The sequence below is a fragment of the Heptranchias perlo genome, chromosome 4, assembly GCF_035084215.1.
Source record: "Heptranchias perlo isolate sHepPer1 chromosome 4, sHepPer1.hap1, whole genome shotgun sequence".
Lineage (NCBI taxonomy): Eukaryota > Metazoa > Chordata > Chondrichthyes > Hexanchiformes > Hexanchidae > Heptranchias > Heptranchias perlo.
In genome coordinates, this window is record NC_090328.1 from 47,916,018 (window position 1) to 47,932,630 (window position 16,613).

At 42.6% G+C, this 16,613-nt stretch overlaps 1 protein-coding gene across 5 annotated transcripts in view; it reads left to right on the top strand.

Annotated features, from left to right (window-relative positions):
* Window positions 1-12,432, top strand: part of LOC137320906 (centromere protein F-like) — a 346,288-nt gene extending 333,856 nt beyond the window's left edge. For all 5 annotated transcript variants that reach the window (XM_067982890.1, XM_067982888.1, XM_067982891.1 and 2 more), the window contains 2 exons: window positions 4,505-4,648; window positions 11,257-12,432. In XM_067982890.1, coding sequence (XP_067838991.1) covers window positions 4,505-4,648; window positions 11,257-11,777 — 665 coding nt within the window. In that variant the 3' untranslated portion in view covers window positions 11,778-12,432. The remainder of the gene's footprint in view (window positions 1-4,504; window positions 4,649-11,256) is intronic.
* Window positions 12,433-16,613: the final 4,181 nt, after the last annotated feature.

A 16,613-nucleotide genomic window follows, 5' to 3' on the forward strand; every position in this document is an offset into this window, starting at 1 on the left:
TAAGGAAATGTCCAGTCTTAACTAGTTTGCAACTAGCACTCCATTACACATCTGAAAACACTTCTATGAAATAATGAAAGGACACTTGAATGTGTATCTAAGGAAACAATGATAGATTTTTGAATAGTGCAAAGATGACAGAATTAAAGATTATTATTTAAGTAGTAAAGACCTCTCCAGAATATTTTCTCTTCTTTTTCAGTAGCAAACTAATTTTCCTCCCATGAGCAAATGAGGATCTACATTTTAGCAGCCATTGTTCCATTCTAACTTTCTAATCTCATATTGATAGTCAAAAGCTGGAAGCTATTAAAATAATGAAGTTATTATCAATAATGAACAATAATTGTTAAACAATTGGAAGCATAAAAGACGATCAGTAGTTTGGTTGTAAGACTGAAACTTGTGAGCAATACAGATGCAAGTGAAAAATCTTACTTTTTTCACAAATTAAGTTAAAAGATATTCTGAAAACGATCGTCTCTCTGTGTGGTGTGCAGGTGGTCTTTATCAATGAAAGTGTGCCTTTTACAGCTGTGTTTAAACTTTTTTTTTGTTATGGAAAGTGAATATTACATAGTGTTGTCAGCTGATTTCTGATCTTAGTTTGGAATTATGGCAGCTACAGAGTTAGTTTTTAATGGCAGTAAAGTGTCTTAATTAGTGGACATTTTATTTTGACTGTTTCTTTTTTTTTTATCAGCACAGGAACTCCATATTAAATTCCTTGCCAAAAATTCATTGCCATTATTAGCAGTAAAATCACTAATAAAGACTCTGTCACCAACAATTTGCAGGCATGAACTTTACATAGTGTTGAAAATAATTTCTTTAAAACAATATAATGAACAGAGTGCTGCTTGTCTCTGCTTTAGACCTGCCACTGTGGAGTTAAGCCAGTCATATGAGATGACCTTGTTGTCTGACCCTATTTTACTGGTAACATTTTGTTCTGAAACAAGATGTGTTGGGCTTTCTACTGAACTTGTCCCCATACCTGACCCCAAATGAGCACAGAGGCCGGTGTGATTCGTAATCTGAGGTTGTGCTACCCGCACGTACTTTTTTAGCTTTTTAGTTGTGATGGGTTTTGTTCTCATCCAGATGAGTAAGGACAGTGCAAGGAGATGGAGTAATTTTCCGCTTTTGGCATCCAGCAAGCACTGTCACGTCAAGTATGCCACAGGTCAGAAGTCAGTAAAGCTCCCTGTGCTTCGGCCTAACAATGCGCCTAGCCCATAAACACAGAAGACCACCTCCTGCCTCAGCAACGTGACACTTCCACTTCCTTCATCAACATCCTTATTGTGCTTCTGGTCATTTTTTGCCAAATTATGGTCATTTTTATCGTTTGAGATGGTCCAACCTTAGATTAGATTCTAACAGTCAGCAGCAGACCTTCATCCCTTCGATTTGGGCTACCTTTAAGGGTGTCATTATAGTTTCAATAAAATGTACCTACAGACTTTCAAGAGTTAATCAACCTTTCAGGACTTCTTGTGTTTCTAAAAAAGGCTTATCTGGATCTAAACTACACATATTCTTTAATGTGAACCAGGATTCCTTTCCTTCAAACAACAGTGCAGCTTTACGGTAGTTTTTCAGACAGAATGGAACACATTTACAATGAAAGCATATACAGTAAAATGGAATAACACTCATGTTGAGAGTGGTAGCATTAAAAGGGATCCAGACTGATTAAATGGATAGGACAAGAAATAGAAAACAAAACTAATATACATAAATATACAGTTATACACATTGGAACAGGAAGCATGAAAAGTGTGTCTAATAAAGTAATGTCGATTGACAGAAAAAATTTGGCTGGGATTAGTGGCTATCCACTTAAAGTATCCAGTCAAAGTGAAATTGTTATCAGCAAGTCAAATTGTGTACTATCTATTGAAATATTATTCAAACTCTAAATAGACCATTGGCAAGGCACATTTAGAAGATTGAATGACAAGAATGATTATGGAGCTTTCATTTATGAAGCGAAATCCAGAGTGCTCAATTTGTTTTCGTGGAAGGAAAGAATATTGAAAGGAAGCATAATCCAGATTTTTAAAATATCAAGAGTAGTGGACAGTGCTAACACAAGAAAGATGGATTATGAACACTTAACAAAAGAATATGAGTACAACATTAAAAATCTGAACGAAGACTGTATTAGAATTATTTTTGCTGTGCGCTCCCACACTCAAGTGTCAGTGGTAGCATACTTGCCTTTGAGACAGAAGGTCGTGGGTTCAAGTCTCATTCCATAATCTAGGCTGATACTTCAGTGCAGTACTGAGGGAGGCTGTAAAGCACTTTGGGACGTCCTGAGTTTGTGAAGGTCGCTGTAGAAATTTTCTTTAATTTCCCTGTGCTCCTTGTGCTGGCCCCAACTGCAGAATCAGCCCTTTAATAGAACTTTTAAAAATTATAAATGGTGTTGATAGAATGAACAGGCAGAGACTATTTCCTCTGGTTGGGCAGTCAGTGACGAGTAACCATCGATTTAAAATTGTCACTAAGAGAGTGAGGAGACAAATTAGGAAACATGTCTATACACAGTTATTTATTAGCCCATGGAATGCTTTGCTACAGGGAGTAGTTGAGGCAAAGACAATTCCATTATTCAAGAAAAGAGTAGATAATCATTTAAAGCAGAGCAAGATCAAGGGCTATGGGCAGAGAGCAGAGCAATGGGATTAGTTTTGGATTGCTCTTAAAAAAAAAACTGGCATGTACTAAATGGCCTCCTCCCATGCTATAAACCTCTATGGCTCAGTGAGTGAAATTTTCTGAGATCCTGTGCCATCAGCAGGGTCATGTGTATAGCTGATTGATTTAAATTATGATCCATTTAAATCAGTGGATGGGCAATGCACCTATGATTTTCTCATAAGTCGCCTGCTACGTTTGATGCTCCACCACTGGTGCAGGAAAATTTTGCCCTATAAGTCCATTCTAACTTGATAGAGTTTTTTGATGAGGCAACAGAGTGGATCGATGAGGGCAATGCAGTTGATGCGGTGTAAATGGACTTTCAAAAGGCGTTTGATAAAGTGCCGCATAATAGGCTTGTCTTCAAGATTGAAGCCCATGGAATAAAGGGGCAGCAGCAGCATGGATACAGAATTGGCTAAGTAACAGGAAACAGAGAGTAGTGGTGAAAGGCTGTTTTTCAGACTGGAGGGAGGTGTACAGTGGTGTTCCCCAGGGTTCGGTTCTAGGACCACTGCTTTTCTTGATATATATTAATGACTTAAACTTGGGTGCACAAGGCACAATTTCCAAATTTGCAGATGACTCAAAACTTGGAAGTGTAGTGAACAGTGAGGAGGATAGTGATAGACTTCAAGAGGATAGAGACAGACTGGTGACATGGGTGGACATGTGGCAGATAAAATTTAACAGAGAAAAATGCAAGGTGATACATTTCGGTAGGAAGAATGAGGAGAAGCAATATAAACTGAAGGGCACAATTCTAAAAGGGGTACAGCAAATCGTTGAAGGTAGCAGGGCAGGTTGAGAAAGCGGTTAAAAAAGCATACTGGATCCTGGGCTTTATAAATAGAGGCATAGAGTACAAAAGCAAGGAAGCCCTGATGAACCTTTATAAAACACTGGTTCGGCCACAACTGAAGTATTGTATCCAATTCTGGACACCGCACTTTAAGAAAGATTTGAAGGCCTTATAGAGGGTGCAGAAGAGATTTATTAGAATTATTCCAGGGATGAGGGACTTTAGTTACGTGGATAGACTGGAGAAGCTGGGGTTGGAACAGAGAAAGTTAAGAGGAGATTTAATAGAGGTATTCAAAATCATGAAGGGTCTAGACAGAGTAGATAGAGAGAAACTGTTCCCATTGGAGGGTCAAGAACCAGAGGATATAGATTTAAGGTGATTGGCAAAAGAACCAAAGGTGACATGAGGAAAAACTTTTTCACACAGCGAGTGGGTAGGATCTTAAATGCACTTTCCGAGGGGGTGGTGGAGGCAGATTCAATCATGGCTTTCTAAAGGGAATTGGATAAGTACTTGAAAGTAAAAAAATTGCAGGGCTATGGTGATAGGGCGGAGGAGTGGGACTAGCTGGATTGCTCTTGCATAGAGCCGGCACGGACTCGATGGGCCGAATGGCCTCCTTCTGTGCTGTAACTTTTCTACGATTCTATGTGTTGATCATTCCTTGGGTGGAACAAAACTTCCTGACATCAATCCTAAATTTATCTTTTACCACATCCTTGCCCTACTCTATCAGTTTAGTTTGAAGTAGTGTGCTGGATTTACCATTTCTATACTGTTAATATCTTAATTTGCATTCATACACTATCCTTAGGATCACTGCAAAGCTGTGTTTTACAGCTATTTTCATAAGCATCGACAGCACAGAATAGTGAGACAATTATAATCATTTAAAGGCTTCATATTTTTCAAATCTTTATTTAAAAAGTTATTTTTGTTTATCCTGTATAGTCATAACAGTTATTAAGAGCATCTTTTTATTTGCAGAAGTGCTAACTTCATATGCGAATCTTAAGGAGACAGCCTCCGAAGCAGCACTGAGAGATTTTTTAACAGTTTTTGAAAACAATGCTGAACAAATGCAAGATGCGGTGAATGCACTGACACCATTCCACAATCAACAGAGTGATGGTAAGAAATTACATATTTTACCAATTACATCACGATTTCATAAGCACTATATGTATTGTCCCTTAAATCATTCTGAAAATAATATTTGCAACACTGGGCAGATGCCTGAGTAACAGAACGTCCATTGAAAGTAGACATCAGCCATTCTAAGCTGTATCTTCAGACCAGAGAATCTGTGACAGGGCAGCCAGAAGCATACAGGTAGAACCATTTTTTAGTGCAACAGGGCTGCATTGTGTGGTGTTGGCAGTTTGGTTGTTGTTTTGACAATAGCCATGGGCACAATATTTTGCTTCAATTTTGCCCTATTGCAGGCCTTCAGCACATAACTTCACACCCCTATTTGGAGCAAGCATTAAATTGGAGTTGGTAGGCCTTCCTGGTGCTTGCCCAGCCCATTTAAATTAGCTGCAATGAGAACAACAACTGGGTTCAACAGAGGTCAAGTCACATGTTTGCAAAAAGCCTGTGTGTGATGCTGCTGCAAGCCACAGTCTGTCTGTATTTCAATGAATTAATAACTGAGTTTGGAGAGAAAGAATGATGAACAAAGCATGGTATTAGCCCAGATCCTGGGGGAGGCCCTTGATTGCCTACAGGCCCACAATCTGCAGAGTTTTATGCTTCCTGTACACCCTCCCATCTCCGGTTGCTGGCACCTGTTATGTATGATTTCTCCTGCAAGTACATAGAAATGGGATGTATGTTAAAATAAGGATTATGAGAAAAAATGTGTCATCCAGGTGCATAGCCCAACGCCTTTCTCATGTGAGTCTCCGAACCTGCAGCATGCATATGATGTCTGTTGGCAGCATGCTTGCTGTTTGCATCTTTCTACATTTCATGGGTGACAGAGAAAGTATCTTGGCATGGCAGCAACGCAAAGTACACAGCAAAAACATTGGCTTGTCTGTGCATTTGAAAGTAGGTATTGCCAGAGTGGTGGTCATTCTTCTCTTGTGATATTGTAGCAAGCTTACAGTATTCTATAAACATGCATTGTAAAGCAACATTGTTATTGTTACATAGTTATTGTAATTACATCATGTTACTATGTTTTATTTTAATTGTATTTTGCCTCTTCTGAGAAAAATTAATTGCACATTAACCCAGTTGAACATTGTGCAAAATTGTGCAATATTGCTCTATGGTACTCAAGATAATTATTCAAATTTTCTGCATTCTCACTACTAAAAATCATCTATTGCTCACTAAGATCAACATCTAACATCTGGGGGTAATTTCCCAAATTCTAACTTCTGCCAAGCAGGCTCCCTGCTGGGATTGCAAACTTGGAAAATTGCCACTGTGGTGTTGGTTTTGCCAGTGTAGAATTTCATCCAAGATTTTATAGTTTGATGCATTGAAAAAAGGCTGTAAATTTTAATTGATTTGATCAAGAGTATATTTATGTCTCCAGCAGTGCAAATGAGCAGCACGGTAAATGAATGAGAATTTATAAATGGAGAAAATTAAATAGAACTTTAAACAGATTTGCTTGGAGGGCTCTGACTAAAGATCCCATCCTTTTAGGATGAACCAAGTGATGTGAGATTCAATCTTACAATTAATAATAAGTATTTTGTTAATAAGATTTGACATTGCTTGTCAAACTAATTATATGTTTGTGAAAGTTTGTGCCTGTTTGAGAAATTTAAATATAATTTTGATAATTTCTTATCATCATTTTTATTACCCTTTTTTGAGAAGAGGGCTGCATTTACATATTTTTAAGTGTTCTTTTTGATTGCAATTAACTATTTGCAGGGGTGACAATCTTGAAATTTCAATAGATAGTGGCAACATGTTAGACCTTCAACAACAATTTCACCATTGAAAATGGCTCAATTGGACTGAGGCAGTGAATAAATAGCTGAGTCATACAAACCAGAAAGGTTCTACGTTCAGTTTCATCCCCGGATCTGTGCTGGGTTAACTGATTCTAGCTGCAGCAGCAGTAGGGCTGATACAGCTAGCCTCAGTGTCCTTGGATTAAAGAGGGAAAAATTGTTCATTTGGATTACAGTACTTATGGGTACGGTAGCATAGTGGTTATGTTACTGGACTAGTAATCCAGAGACCTGGACTAATAATCCAGAGTCATGAGTTCAAATCTCGCCACGGCAGCTGGGGAATTTAAATTCAATTAATTAAATAAAATGGGGAATAAAAAAACAGTATTAGTAATGGTGGCCATGAAACCACCAGATTGTCGTAAAAACCCATCTGGTTCACTAATGTCTTTTAGGGAAGGAAACTTGCCGTCCTTACCCGGTCTGGCCTATATGTGATTCCAGACCCACAGCAAAGTGGTTGATTCTTAATCACCCTCTGAAATGGCCTCGCAAGCCACTCAGTTGTACAATCTTGTTACGAGAAGTTATAATAAAAATAAAACCGGATGGACCACCTGGCACCGTACCATGAGGCACCGGACACGACAAAGGCAAACCAAGCCCAGTCGACCCTGCAAAGTCCTCCTCACCAACATCTGGGGACTTGTGCCAAAATTAGGAGAGCTGTCCCGCAGACTAGTCAAGCAACAGCCTGACATAGCCATACTTACAGAATCATACCTTTCAGCCAATGTCCCAGACTCTTCCATCACCATCCCTGGGTATGTCCTGTCCCACCGGCAGGACAGACCCACCAGAGGTGGCGGTACAGTGATATACAGTCAGGAGGGAGTGGCCCTGGGAGTCCTCAACATTGACTCTGGACCCCATGAAATCTCATGGCATCAGGTCAAACATGGGCAAGGAAACCTCCTGCTGATTACCACCTACAGCCCTCCCTCAGCTGATGAATCAGTTCTCCACCACTTGGAGGAAGCACTGAGGGTAGCAAGGGCACAGAATGTACTCTGGGTGGGAAACTTCAATGTCCATCACCAAGAGTGGCTCGGTAGCACCACTACTGACCAAGTTGGCTGAGTCCTGAAGGACGTAGTTGCCAGACTGGGCCTGCAGCAGGTGGTGAAGGAACCAACACGAGCGAAAAACCTACTTGACCTCGTCCTCATCAAATCTACCTGTCGCAGATGCATCTGTCCATGATAGTATTGGTAGGAGTGACCACCGCACAGTCCTTGTGGAGATGAAGACCCATCTTCACACTGAGGACACTATCCAACGTGTTGTGTAGCACTACTACCGTGCTAAATGGGATAGATTCAGAACAGATCTAGCAGCTCAAAACTGGGCATCTTTGAGGCGCATGGGCCATCAGCAGCAGCAGATTTGTATTCCAGCACAATCTGTAATCTCATGGCCTGGCATAGTCCTCACTCTACCATTACCAACAAACCAGGGGATCAACCCTGGTTCAATGAGGAGTGTAGAAGAGCATGCCAGGAGCAGCACCAGGCATACCTAAAAATCATGTGCCAACCTGGTGAAGCTACAACACAGGACTACATGCATGCTAAAACAACAAAAGCAACATGCTATAGACAGAGCTAAGCGATTCCACAACCAACGGATCAGATCAAAGCTCTGCAGTCCTGCCACATCCAGTCGTGAATGGTGGTGGACAATTAAACAACTAATGGGAGGAGGCGGCTCTGTAAACATCCCCATCATCAATGATGGCAGAGTCCAGCACATGAGTGCAAAAGACAAGGCTGAAGCGTTTGCAACCATCTTCAGCCAGAAGTGCCGAGTAGATGATCCATCTCGGCCTTCTCCCAATATCCCCACCATCACAGAAGCCAGTCTTCAGCCAATTCAACTCACTCCACGTTTTATCAAGAAACAGATGAGTGTACTGGATACAACAAAGGCTATGGGCCCCGACAACATCCCAGCTGTAGTGCTGAAGGCTTGTGCTCCAGAACTAGCCAAACTGTTCCAGTACGGCTCTAGCCAAACTGTTCCAGTACGGCTACAATACTGGCATCCACCCGACAATGTGGAAAATTGCCCAGGTATGTCCTGTCCACAAAAAACAGGACAAATCCAATCCGGCCAATTACCACCCCATCAGTCTACTCTCAATCATCAGCAAAGTGATGGAAGATGTCGTCGATAGTGCTATCAAGCGGCACTTACTCACCAATGCTCTGACCGATGCTCAGTTTGGGTTCCGCCAGGACCACTCGGCTTCAGACCTCATTACAGCCTTGGTCCAAACATAGACAAAAGAGCTGAATTCCAGAGGTGAGGTGAGAGTAACTGCACTTGACATCAAGGCCGCATTTGACCGATTGTAGCACCAAGGAGCCCTAGTAAAATTGAAGTCAATGGGGATCAGGGGGAAAACTCTCCAGTGGCTGGAGTCATACCTAGCACAAAGGAAGATGGTAGTGGTTGTTGGAAGCCAATCATCTCAGCCCCAGGACATTGCTGCAGGAGTTCCTCAGGGCAGTGTCCTAGGCCCAACCATCTTCAGCTGCTTCATCAATGACCTTCCCTCCATCATAAGATCAGAAATGGCGATGTGCAATCCTCAGCGAACAATGTTCAGTTCCATTCGCAACCCCTCAGATAATGAAGCAGTCCATGCCCGCATGCAGCAAGACCTGGACAACATCCAGGCTTGGGCTCATAAGTGGCAAGTAACGTTCGTGCCAGACAAGTGCCAGGCAATGTTCATCCCCAACAAGAGAGAGTCTAACCACCTCCCTTTGACATTCAATGGAATTACCATCGCGGAATCCCCCACCATCAACATCCTGGGGGTCACCATTGACCAGAAACTTAACTGGACCAGCCACATAAATACTGTGGCTACAAGAGCAGGTCAGAGGCTGGGTACTCTGCGGCGAGTGACTCACCTCCTGAATCCCCAAAGCCTTTCCACCATCTACAAGGCACAAGTCAGGAGTGTGATGGAATACTCTCCACTTGCCTGGATGAGTGCAGCTCCAACAACACTCAAGAAGCTTGACACCATCCAGGACAAAGCAGCCCGTTTGATTGGCACCCCATCCACCACTCTAAACATTCACTCCCTTCACCACCAGCGCACTGTGGCTGCAATGTGTTCCATCTACAGAATGCACTGTAGCAACTCAACAAGGCTTCTTTGACAGCACCTCCCAAACCTGCGACCTCTACCATCTAGAAGGACAAGGGCAGCAGGCACATGGGAACAACACTACCTGCACGTTCCCCTCCAAGTCACACACCATCCCGACTTGGAAATATATCACCGTTCCTTTGTCGTTGCTGGGTCAAAATCCTGGAACTCCCTTCCTAACAGCACTGTGGGAGAACCTTCACCTCACGGATTGCAGCGGTTCAAGAAGGCGGCTCACCATCACCTTCTCAAGGGCAGTTCGGAATGGGCAATAAAGGCTGGCCTTGCTTGCGATGCTCACATCCCATGAACGAATAAAAAAAAAAGTTCGCAACCTGATTGCTATCTGTACATATATGGATGTTGGGTGAGAAAAGGGTCAGGCAGGCATCGGGTGGCTCAAGGAGGGAGACAATGGGGGGGTTGGGAAGGCATCGTGTGGCTCGGGGAGTGAGGAATCAGGGGGCTGGGAATGCATCGGGGGCCAGGGAATGAGCATTCGGATGTCGGGTAGGCATCGGATGTCTGGCAGCCTTGGGGACCGGGGAATGAGCAATCGTGTGTCGGGCAGGCATTGTGGGCCGGGGATGCTGGCATCAGGGGTCGGGCAGGCATCTGGAGCCAGGGAGGCAGGCATCGCAGGGATCGCTATTGGTGGTTGTGGGGGGTGGAGGTCAGGGCCGGGGGTTGTCTTCGGAAGTTGGAGCCAGGACCTGGAGGTTGGGCAACTCGGGGCCGGGATCAGCGGCGATTGGGATGGTGGTGGTAGGTACTTACCTTTTTCTCTATGTAGGCAATGTTTAGGGTTGCCGCCTCAGAGCAAACCATTGTTGAAGTGGGTTCCTGAAACAGGTGTTGGGCCCCTTATTTGCATATGCAAAGGGCCTAACGCCTGCTTCAGGCACATGTAAAGGACGCCACTTGTTTGTCCTTACCCAATATGGTGGGTGGTGCACTTCCCATCATAAGTGTGCACGTGCTTCATGCCCGCCATTTTGGGGCCTTAGGAGGCTACCTTAGGAGGCCGCCTAGCACCTGGAGAACGCCCCTTTTAATACCCCCTTCAGTCTTCTTTATAACTTTGTTTATATTCTTTTTATCATCAGGGATAATCCAGTATTATTCCACATACTAGTATTCCTTTAAATTAACAGAAAACTTGTCATGTTAATGGTTTGGTGCAATGCCAAAGAGCTACTGTTCACTTAATAGGACTTGTATTTATAAGTTTTAATGATGCAGCTTACCATGCACACCACCTTGGTAATAGTGCCATCAAACTGTTTGTTTTCTTTCATTTAATGAACAGTGTAGGAGTTACATTTTTAATGTAATTTTGTTGTAGTTTTGCATTCAATTCCCAATTTTGTTCTGTGCAGCTTATCAGTGTCTATAAAGGTTTGTTGAGAACCAGAGATTTAAAAACATACAACTACATACCTATTCCTGTCAAAGTTATAGCTGTTTTATGTCTTTTTTCTTTGTGATAATTTGAAATTAGTAAATCTCTCTCACTGTTCCACTTGGGATGGAATGTCTGTTCCAATTTAAACCTAGATTGCTATTTTTCTATTTTCTTCTTTTTAAAGGTGATGAAGCTCTATCCAGGTTTGGAAAGGAATTCTTTCTTTCCTTGGAATGCTGTCTCAAAGATTGCACAGATCAACGAGACTCATTGACCAGTAAACATGAAACATTGAAGGAAGAATTCAATCATGCCTTAAAAACTCTTCAAAATCTGAGAAAAGAGAAGATGGAGAAAAGAACTGATGGTGGACATTCATCACAATGTGCCTCCCAGTCCGAAAGACCAGATGAAAAAGTAAAAGTAGATGAGGCTGCAAGCTCACCACGAGACGAGACGAGGGAAGAACTTAACAGCTTAACAGCTGAAACAACTGCAGCTACAACAGCTTCTTCTTTAAAACAGAGATCTGGGGCACTAAGGATGTCTAACTTCACTAACAAGAGCGTAAATACAGCTTTCGATTCACAAGATGATCCCTCTAAGCAGTGCAGCTCCGAGAGACACATCAGTCAAAGAAGAGCCAAGCCGGCCCAGAAAAGCAAGACCAAAATGATACAACAAAGGCCACCTTGGCAGGACTAGGCAATAGATCTCCTGCACATAGCACACTGATATTTGGAAATTAGTAACAGTTCATGAGTAAAAAAAAATCAAGAGACCTGGGTTAATGGCTTACTGGAATGTCTCCCTGGGCAGCAAGTGTACTGGAGCTTCCTCAGGAAATGGAGAGCACTTAGAAACTTGTTTTTCTGGTGTCATTCAGAGTTCATATCTATTTTTATAATTCTGGTATTTTCATCATTTTTGTATTACACTACAAAAGACCACACATGTGAACAAGAATGCTTGCATCCTTAATAGAGTAAATTTTTGCATTCAGTGTTCAAAATGCCTATCCATAAAATAAGTGTAAGTTTTACTTCATGTCACCGTTATTACTTGGATTCTGATAGACTGGATTATTGCAAATGTTAGAATTATTTTGTATTCTTTTGCGAATACATAGATTTTACATAAAATCAGGATCTATTTTGTGTGTTAATATTCTACATGGCAATTATAAAAAAACCATGAGACGAGTGGATTTGAAAATAGAAATGCACATAAAGAAAATTAAATTTTATAGCACAAATCAGTATTGATTATAGTGGTTTTAGTATGAAATTTCCAGAATATGAAGTATTACTTCAAAATGTGAAACTATTATAAAGCTAATGTAAAAGTTCAAGAAAAATAAGCATGTATTTAAATTAAAGATAATTGCAAAGAATTTTTTAATAAATTGTAGGCCAATTATTGTAACAAATCCAAAAGATATATACTCTTAAAATAACGGCACGTTTAATGCGTTAATGTTTAATTTAGCATGTAACTCGTCCAGAGAATACCCCATGAGTTGCGAATCGCCACAAGTTGCTGGAAGATTTGCGCTGTTCCGCCGTAGCCTTGTGAAAATGGCAGCTCACCCTCAACCTCCCCATGAGTTTCAATAAATTGCTGCGTTTGTGCATTAATTACCAATTAAACTTGCCGCAGAAAGTTAGGGCTGGTACTTAACAATGTAAGTACCTTTTTAACGACGAGATTTATGTTCCTACAATGCCACTCAACCTCTCCGGCCCAGAAAGGGAACAATTGAAACTGTGGAGTCTCAGTCCTACAGGTCGTAAATTGTTGTTAGAGATTTTTCACATTTTAAATTTTAAAACTTTTTTCTTACTTTTACTTTCTGTCCCTTTTTTTATCTTTTAGTCCAATCTTTCCCTCTCTTTATTTCTCTTTCTGTATCTGAATTAACTCTAATTCACCCTATTTCCTTCTCCGTCATTCCTGTCTTTCTTTTTCAATCCTTAAGTCTCATTGGTTAAGGAATTAGACTGTTGGACCCGTAGTTCACCAAGGTTGCCCTCATTATCAGCTCGCACTTCCAGCAATTTTCAGTGCAAAAATATTTCGAGCTGAAGGGTGAGGGAAAAAGTCTAACTAATGGGACCTGCTCCAGCAAATTCTGGACCAATAATTATTAACAGTGCAGTCACTACTTCCTATCAAACACAATTTTTTTTAATATCAGCAAGACAAATTCAAATATAAATTATATTCCTTGTGGAAGTTAGCTTTATTTATTTCTAGAAGTTAGAATGTAAACTCAATTTAGGGGTGCAGTATAGATTTTTAATATTCAAATTTAAAGTGTTTTGTTTTTACAACGATAATAACTGCCCTTATTTCAAAGGGATCCTCAGAAGCATAATTTGAGATTCAGTTCTTTAACCCTTTATATTGTTTCTTCCTACCGTCTGCCCTGCAGTTTATGCCATTGTAAATAAATCATAGTCTGTAAAGTTTGGATAATATTGTAATGACATCAAATACATTTCTTATGAAAAATGCACCCTAGAACATCAAAAAGCTCTTTACAGCTATAATTTAAAATTAAAATAATAAAATCTAAAGAACTGAGAAGTTCCAACCAACTTCATGAAGATTTTTATGTTGCCTTACATTTAATTTGAAAATCTGGAAGCTGCCTTATGCTGGAGTTGTTTTAACAAACAGGCAGTGCTTAACATAGTAAAACTATGGAAAAACATTTGGGCTGTTTCACAGAGGTAAATAAAGGAAAACAGTGCAGTGAGGCGTTCTGCAGCAACTCCAACCCAAAAAACAACCTGTCCGTATTTTCCTGCCAGTGACTGTGTCCCCGTGCTGAGTCCGCCCTGCCCTGTATAAATGCCAGCAGGTGAGTGTAGTTTAATGGACCCTGCTATTTCACTTTGTTTCTGCGGCTACACATTCCTCAGAAAACAACATCACAACAAATTTTCCGTTGTGAAGGCAAGTACGGTTTTCCCAGAGGCGGTAGGACCAGAGGAAGCCATTATTTCTGGAATTCTTTCTTACCTGCAAATCTTTCAGGGACTGAGAAAGGATTGCAATTTTCAGAGCATTTTTACTTATTTTGCGCATTTAATATTACTCCTTAAATTAAGGGGTCGATTTTAACTGGGGAAACGTTCAGAGGTGCAGAGTAGGAGGAATACTCCCACGGGGAGCTCAGCATGAGGCCCGGGTCATTTTAACTCCTGGGCTTCACTTAAATAATCGAGAACCGAAACTGATGGGAGTCACATCAATGCCGACTGGCAGGAGCAAAAATCAGGTCGGGAGCCCAAGGACCCAAGGGAACGGTCCCCAACATAAAATTAGAAATAAAAAATACTGGCATTTCTATAGCGTCTTTCATGACCTCAGGACTTCCCAAAGCGCTTTACAGTCAATTAGCGCTGTACAGATAGACTGGCCTCGATTTTAACTACCCCACGATGAGCAGGAAAGAGTCGGGCAAGGGGTTAACATCCTAAAAATCGAAATCCGCCTTCAACCCACCACGTTCCCGGCTACCATCATATTTATGGCAGTGATTCAAGCCCTGGACAAGGCTCCTGCTATAAGCAGGCGGGGGCCTACTTAAGATTCAAAAGTTGCCTCCCGATGATGTCATCAGCACCGCGATACAATTGTAACGTCAATGCAGGGGGAGTCCCGCGCCTTAGCCCTGGCATCCATCCCCCATCACACATCGCAAAGAAGGAATCCCCACCCCTTACCGACCTCCAATGTGATCACAAAGAAGGAATCCCTAGCCCTCCTAATTATTAGGCCCATTGACTGCCAGGGACCGTTCCCAGCTGCAGCCTGTTGCAGCTAAATTCCTGGTCCCACCCACCAGCCAGGTAGTGAATATGGCAGGGTGACAGGTGGGAGTCCGGGAAATTTTATTTATGATTGGCATGGCCTCCATGTCCCCGACCTGGCTGGGTGAGCCGCCCATTACAGGGCTCGAGTACCCCCTTCCTGTGCCCCCCACCCCCCCAAAAATTTATGTCAATCTTTCTTGGAAATACTGGATTTTTCTATGACAGTAGGATGATGATAATGTGTAAAAGACTAGGAGAATGAGGCACTCCAGAAGGTGACTACACCCAACACGTAGATGCCTTCTCAACAAAGTTTACCAATCTCAGAGGTCATTGGAGGAATTTTAACCCTCAAGAACGGGTGGGTTGGGGACGCGGAGAAGGTGAAAATCACAGCTTTATGGATTGCGACCGCAACCTGGCTCCAACGCGCCCAGTTTAACATGGGCGCGTTTGGATGCGTGTGCGCAACGTACTCGCCGAGGTCGCGTCCCCAATTAGTCCTAGCAGGCAGGTCGTTAGCGGAGCAATTAACTTCGTTATTGAGACAGCTTTTACAAAACGTTGGAGCCTTTCAAACTGACAAGATCAGGCTGAGGGGCGCAATGGATGTATTCGAGAGGACATCTGAGGAGAAAAAATGACTATCCATGGCAGCCATGTCATACTGTGTTGGGATCTGCAGGCGCACAAGAGAGAAGTGCACAACACAGATCTGGAGAGCAGCAGAGAGAAGTGTTGAGTGGAGAACAGCAAAGAGTGGAGCAACAGAGGGGCTGAGGTTGCAGGAGGTACTACCTACGTGAGAGGGTATCCAGACAGAGGCTGAGCTTCCCGGACTGATCTGAGGAGCAGTGCCTACGCAGGTTCAGATTGAGCCGGCAGGTGATTACAGACATCTGCAGCCTCCCTGAAGAAGAGCTGCTCCTTGCAGGACCTGGTGGCCATGCATTGCCCGTCATTGTCCAAGTCACCACAGCCCTCAATTTCTTTGCCTCTTGCTCCTTCCAGTGGACCACCGGTGACATCTCCAGGGTTTGTCAGTCGCCTGCACATAAGTGTATAAGGCAAGTAACAGATGGATTGTTTGCCAGGGTGTCCACTTACGTGAACTTCCCCCGTGACGGCATCAGCCAGAAGGAACAGACAGTGGGTTTCGCCTCTTTGGCTGGCTTCCCATGGGTGCATGGTGCAATCGATTGCACACAAGTGTAATCCGAGGACCACCACATGAATCAAGAGTTTTCATCAACCGATAGGGTCTTTATTCCATCAATGCACAGCTGTTGTGCAACCACAAGAAAAGATTCTTGCAGGTGTGCCCCAGGTTCCCTGGCAGCTGTCATGATGCATTTATACTGTGCCAGTCCAACATTCCAGACCTCTTCCAAACAGGAGACAGACTCGGAGACAAGGGATGCACCCTTCAAACTTGGCTCACAACACCTGTGAGGAACCCCACCAACGAGGCACAAGAGCGCTACAACCAGAGCCACATGACCACTAGGTGTGTCATTGAGCAAGCCATAGGCATGTTGAAGATGCACTTCAGGCACCTTTCAGTACTCGCCAGTGAGGGTCACCAGCATCATTGTGGCGTGCTGCATCCTGCACAACGTAGCATAGCAATGAGGTTTAGAGATGGAGGAGGAGAAAGGCACTCATCAATCATCCTCTGATGGCGACAACATTGAAGAAGAAGAGGAGGAGGAGGAAT